This window comes from Salvia hispanica, chromosome 5 (genome assembly GCF_023119035.1).
Source record: "Salvia hispanica cultivar TCC Black 2014 chromosome 5, UniMelb_Shisp_WGS_1.0, whole genome shotgun sequence".
In the NCBI taxonomy this organism is placed as follows: Eukaryota; Viridiplantae; Streptophyta; class Magnoliopsida; order Lamiales; family Lamiaceae; genus Salvia; species Salvia hispanica.
This window is the reverse complement of record NC_062969.1, coordinates 11,168,847-11,175,303: the sequence shown is the minus strand read 5'-3', so window position 1 is coordinate 11,175,303 and position 6,457 is coordinate 11,168,847. Positions and strand designations below refer to the sequence as shown.

General features: G+C 35.7%; 1 protein-coding gene and 1 pseudogene across 1 annotated transcript; one reads left to right on the top strand and one right to left on the bottom strand.

Annotated features, from left to right (window-relative positions):
* The first annotated feature begins 677 nt into the window (after positions 1-677).
* LOC125190234 lies at positions 678-4,098 on the top strand. The gene is made up of 6 exons (XM_048087480.1): positions 678-952; positions 1,058-1,108; positions 2,139-2,190; positions 2,275-2,333; positions 2,476-2,521; positions 3,758-4,098. Exons 1-6 carry the CDS (start codon positions 827-829, stop codon positions 3,898-3,900), a joined length of 477 nt encoding a protein of 158 aa, XP_047943437.1. The 5' UTR covers positions 678-826; the 3' UTR covers positions 3,901-4,098.
* A 2,068-nt stretch (positions 4,099-6,166) lies between these two features.
* The window catches only part of LOC125189409, a 4,877-nt pseudogene continuing 4,586 nt past the window's right edge, over positions 6,167-6,457 (bottom strand).

The window sequence follows — 6,457 nt, the reverse complement described above, 5'->3', positions numbered from 1 at the left end:
TTAATATTGTGTTGTTTCAACATAAGTTCCATATTTTCAAAATACTAATCCGTGCATCGCACGTGTGTAATACTTGTGTTGTAAAAATGCCATGTAAACTGCGAACTTGTTCAGTCAAAACGAAAGCATAAAATAAAATACACTTTCTTTCATAAACTCAAACACTCCAACTTTGAGCAGGTCCAATTCGATCAAATTGATGCACGAAAAAAAGATACTTCCATCATCATGATTTCATCATAAACTAATCAGTCGCAAAATTACTTTAGCTACATAGAACTCCACCTAAAACATAAACGAAAAAGTCGATCAAACAAAGAGTGGAGTATAATTTTTTATGATAGTTTTGATTAATATATAGAATTTGTATTTGTAGAAGATGTGGTAATGTTTAACATTCTTTTCCGAATTGACTTTTTGTGTGTCAATACCATAAATTATAAATTAAATCAATAATAAATGCCTCATAATTATTTTAACCTTTCAAATTATATCAATAACTGCATATTTTATAGGTCAATTAATAAAAAATAAGTTGAACTAAATAAAAAAATTTAAAACTAAAACGACATGTAGTATTTTGTAGTGACCTCTACAGGTTTTTCTATTTCACATTTAAGCGGGCCTTAATCGTAGAGTATTAAGATATTTTGAGGCCCAAAGCCCATAGTAATGATGATGAAAACCTTCAGCTGGAAATGAATTCCTCATTGAAGTTGAATTCACGAATTTTCGAGTGCGAAGAGAGATGATTGTTTAGATCAATTGCAAGGAGAGAGATACTTGTTGATCAATTGGAAGGGGAGAGGAGTTTGTCGATCAATTGATGGGGACGCGGGAAGTGTACGAAGAGAAGCTGCGACGAGGTAATCTCATACACGATCCCACCATCAAACCAGGCCTCGGCACCGCCCGTTGCCCGCGCTGCCTCTCTCTCTTAAATCCTGCTAAGGTACTATCTCTCACTCTCTCTGTGTGTGTGTCCACGTATACTTGTATTTGGCGATGCCGGTCAGCTGTTTGATGAAATGTGTCCTTAACTATTTTTTTGGAGCAGGAGAAATCGGAATGGGAAATCGCACCGGTTCTGCACGACGCCACTAACGTGGTATGTGCGCGGTCTTTAGTAATAGCTGTTTTGATGCTTGAATTGCTTTTTTCTATACTAGTTTGATTTTAGAATGGGGCGAATGATTTCTGTAATGGATTCCGTTTCATATTTCTATATGTTCTTCTTATGTTGTGATTGTTAGTTTAGTTCCCGAGTTTGGTTAAGTAGCTAGTTTAGTAGTATATGACAAGTATCAGCAGTTAGGTAGTAAATGTTGATTAATATAATAGGATAAATGAGAATGATAGGAGTTATGTAGCTAATGAATCCTGATCTATTGTTCTTTGTACACTCCTTCATGCTCCTTGTGTGATCATTCGGTTTTTCAATCAGCAACTTCTTGTCCATGACTCCAAGTTCTGCTAGTTTCAGTAATCCCATCCTACAAAGATGCACATGTGCAGCATTACTCTGATATATTTAGATGGGCTCTGAGTCACTAGGTTTTGCACGGCAACATCTGTACTTGGTAATAATTTATCAGTTCTTATCTGGGTGTTGAGTCCATACAAGTAAACTGATTTGCTTCTCTTACTTATTATTTCTTTGAAGATATGAATCTACGATTGCTCTTAGTGAGATAGCTGCACGGCTGCGCCTACTCCTGCTGCTGTTTGCCTTTTAAAGTTTAAATGGAGACACTGTCGATTAATTTTATTTAGATGTTCTCATTGTTTTTGTACAAATTCATTCTGGAGAGTTTGCAATTTGATATTGTATTAAATATTGGTGGTGTAAGACAAGATACTCATGTGCTTTCCTTTGCTAAAAGGAGTATATCTGCCTGAATTCTTCTTTTAAAGAAACATATGCATATCATAGATCTGGGCAGCTTGTCATGTTCCGATTCTGATAGTAGTTTCTTACCTTCACATTTACAAACTGTGGATTCCTATGCCTAAAAATGACATTATGAATTTGTGTATGTGCACATACATGAACATCCACATGTATATAATATACACGTCCTCACTCTCCTTGACAATCATAACTGATATTATCCAATGAAATGCACTGTTCTGAATAGGCTGGCTATGGGATTGGTGGTTTGCTCAGTGCAATTCATGGTTTTAACACAGGTAGACCAATTCCATCTATTCACTCATTCAAGTGTTTCTTTGTCTATCAGCTTATCTCATTAACCTTCGATGATGTCTTTCTAGGAATTCCTTATTTCCAAAACCGTGTGAAGGGGCCTAAGTGGCTTCCCTTTGTTATTGGGGTATGCTATGTTTGCTTTTTCAGTACTCGTGTCAATGTAATAAATACATTATTCTGCTACGAGCAGCTAATTCCTCCCCCCTCCCCAAAAAAAAAACAATTTTGTATGAGATTTATAATCTTTCTGCCTTTCCAATTGGCAGGTTCCACCTCTTTTGATGTACTCTGCAGCTAGTGCTGCGTTTGGAGGTTTGTGTCATTTATAATCAGATAATTACTACTACTATTTTACATGTGCTTTCTGTAATATCAATATTTATATGCTTTGTAGCTTAATTCTTCTCCTTTCCTGCAAGATTTGAGCCACTGAATAATATCTGCAGCATATATCTTTTTCTTTGAATATAGTCTACTTGACATAGAACATATAAATGTAATAAAACGAGTGAAAATCAGAGATTCTCCTACTATAAAAGTTACTAATGGTTTTCAACATATTTAAAACTTGTACAGTAGTACATAGGAATATGATCTTCATGTATAACTAAAATATAGTTAGAGCTAGGAAGCATGGCGACTACGACAAATTACATGCATGATACAGGGTAGTAGCCGATATGTCAAATATTAAGAAATAAAGATACGATATGTCATAAATACTTTTTAAGGTGTAAAGAATCCATGATTCAGAAAATATGCTGTAACCACATAATCTATGATAAAATTAAGCAAATAGTGTTTAGGATTTAGTTGCTGTTAGCGTCCAGAGAAGAAAGTGGATGGGCCTGGTGATTCCAGCGGCGTGAGGCAGCGGAGATTTCAGAGGAGGCTGATGTGAGAGGAGATTATGCGGAAGCAGAGATGAGAGGACTTCAAACACAGATGCAGCGGTGGACGGCTTACCTAGTGGTTGGAGTTAGATGGGAAGTGGGTTTAGGATTGAGAGGATGTCAGGATGGTTCATTTGTGAATGTCTGAAAGGAAGGCAGTGGCGGCAGTTTTCTAAAAACATAGGGTTTCGTTGAGAGGATGGTTCATTTGTGAATGTCTGAAAGGAAGGCAGTGGCAGCAGTTTTCCAAAAACATTTGACCGTAATAAAACGTATTTAAAACAAAAAAAATACATGGTAAAATATTATATATACCCCCAGGGGGATGTATTTTGCACTTTTTTTTTTTTTTTTTGCATTTGTCCTTGGGACTTCCCTGGATTAAGTACATGGACCTGGGGGGCATTTCCATGCTTCACAAGTAAAAGGTATCAACAAAATCTCAAAGGAAAGTTAATACTCACAACCCCGACAGCTATCGTTTATGTACCACATCCCAAAGTAGCATCCCAGAAAAGAAGACATAATCTATTTAGCTCCCTTTAGGTACTAGGACCATACACTACCTCATTCTCATCACATGCAACTGTTGTCTTTTTCTGAAAGCCTTAACAATAATTTTTTCAGAATGATTCATTTTCGCCTTAATTCACAGGCTATGCACTACCGAAGCTCAGTCAACTCATTGTGACATCTTATTTGGCTTCTTCAAGTGTTTCCCATTATGGCATTTCATTGCTTACAAGACATATTGAAGACAATCACATCTCTAGAGTTCAACAGAAGCAGCTTCCGTGATTGGCTGGAGGGGTTTAGAATCTTAGCTACTCTACTTGGTTCTGTTTTGTATTTTGTGTATCATGTAAATTAATAAACATAACAATTTCTGTCTGTTTAACTGGCTTGCACACTCAGCTGTTTGATCTGCCATTTGAGGCCATATGATGACCATATCAGATTTAAGAAATGTTAACAAATTAAATACTGCTTCGCATTGCTCTTTGGTTATTTTGAGCATTATACATAATTTGTAACATGACTTGTACTAGCACAAGAACCGGCCTTTTTCCTTTTAAGTTTTCTGTCTGTAATATATTGCCTTTTACTGCTGTTCCAGTGATACAATCGACATGTTTTGCATTTCAATTTCTTGTGTGTGTTGGTACGTGGTAACACTAGACCCCATCTATTTCAACCAATGTTGGTGTATTTTGCTATTTTCTGGCAGAATAAGTGCAGTCAGGTAGGTAGTATGGAAATATTTATTAGGTCTTGCACTAATATTGGTGGTACTGATCTTGATATATCACAAAGCTTGGCTATTAAGAGGTAGGTAGAATTGCTATAAATTTACTGTGATCAATGATATTGTTTATATGTTCTAGGTCAGTGTTAGTTACATGGTTGAATTCCAAGCCGTGCTGCAGTTATAATCTAAGTTATACATTCAATTTCGTGCTTTGTAACTTGAACTATATGATTAGTATTTACTAATGTACTTCTGCTGTCCTCTGTAGCATAGACTGGTAAGAGAAATTAATTGCAATTATGGAATAGTTGTAAAACTCATTTGTGTCCCGCTTAATAAATGTATATGCAGTTGGTATTCGTGGCGAGACTTCTGAAGCGCGTCCCCTACAGATGCAGTGAGCAGAGTTTTTTACCGCGTCCGTTCTGACCTGATGAGAAGTCTAGAAGTTTCATCTTTGACATAATCTATGCTGGTGGTAAAGATTCTTATTATGTTTTGAAAGAAAATATCTCAGGTCTCCGCTGCTTATGATGTGCATTCTGCTGGTGTTGGTGATATAGCGTTGCCATGAAACGAGCACTCTACTGCTGTTCGGGTAAGTGCTTTATGAATATGATATGGTAGACGGAGAAATAACATTATGTGTTGTGTTGAAGATGAGTGGATATGTTCCCACCCATCCTATCCATTGGGAGGTTAAGAGTGTTAAAGGTGTCAACCTCGTTTATAAGGTTGTGGTCCAACCAATTGTTGCTTGAATCCCAGTGGTCTGTGTTAGAGGTGTTGTGGTCCTAACTTCCATAATGCATTCTACTCTTCATATGTCTTTGTTCTCCTCTTTATTTGTCAACTTTTTCGCTTACATGTGTTTCTGTAGGTTTTCTGTCATCACCAGACTATTAATTCGTGGGCCTTCAGATAATTGGCCTGGATTCATCTCTCCCTCTCTCATTTGGTAAAATTAAACCCCTCTCTTATTTGAATTATTATTCCCTTATGCACTGTGTTCTTGCTTCTTTTTTTGGTCTCTTTTTTTTGGGTATCTGCAGTGGGGTAAAGAGAGGTACCATAATTGAAATTATGTCAGGTCCATCCAATTCAAAATCTAATTACATATACAACTATACAAGCCCTCTCATACACCTCGATGCGATGGTTTTTTATCTTCCACTTCAAGTATTTGGCTAAATATTCTAATCTAACCTAAAAAAGCATTTGTTTTCAAATTTAACCCAATGAACGAATAGGGACAAAAATATCTACCTAAATTTGATTTTCTTTTCAAATATAATCTGAATTAACTTCAGTCATAAAAATGCGATATTTCGGCTGCTAGCTTGATAACAAGGTGTCGAAAAAGTGACCCAAGTTAGATTTGAGAAGAAAATCAATTTATTAGGAACGTTTGTCAATATTCATTTACTGGATTAAACTAGGTTAGTACTACTACACGTAATTCGGAATAGAAATATATCTAAAAACGTTACAGCATGACTAGAAATGGTTTATGATTTGGTAGGTTTATGTGAGTCATTCTTTTCCCAATAATTAATAAGCATATCGACATATATCCGTTTTCTAATAATTCAGATGTATATGCACCAAAATAATAGAGGTTTTAGGTCGATAGATAAATCAACACTTGGCCCTTGTAGTGTACTAATGATAAGTGAAAATAAGTGAGAGTCGAATCATAGACTAATATTATTTGCTCCAAATATGAAACCTTTTTATGACATTAATCCTAAATCGCATGGCACGTGTCATTTCCGAAACAGGCCGTGGCATAAATGTACATATATATATGCTAATTTATTGTGATCTAAACAACATTAACGATTGTATTAATTTTGTAAGAAACGCCCATAGAGGGGGCCGGCTAGAATTAACACATTTGAATTTATTTTGAATCTTTACAGGTATTTGAATCACTAGTGTGATGGAGTACTTAGTTGAGACAAGAATTCTTGAAAATAGAGTAATAATAATAAAAAAAAATGAACGAAGTAAATAACCGAGGAAGTTAATTCATTTACACACTAGTATGAATTCTTGTAAATAAAATCAAGAATCTGAGATGATGTTATTCCTCGAGAAATAAGC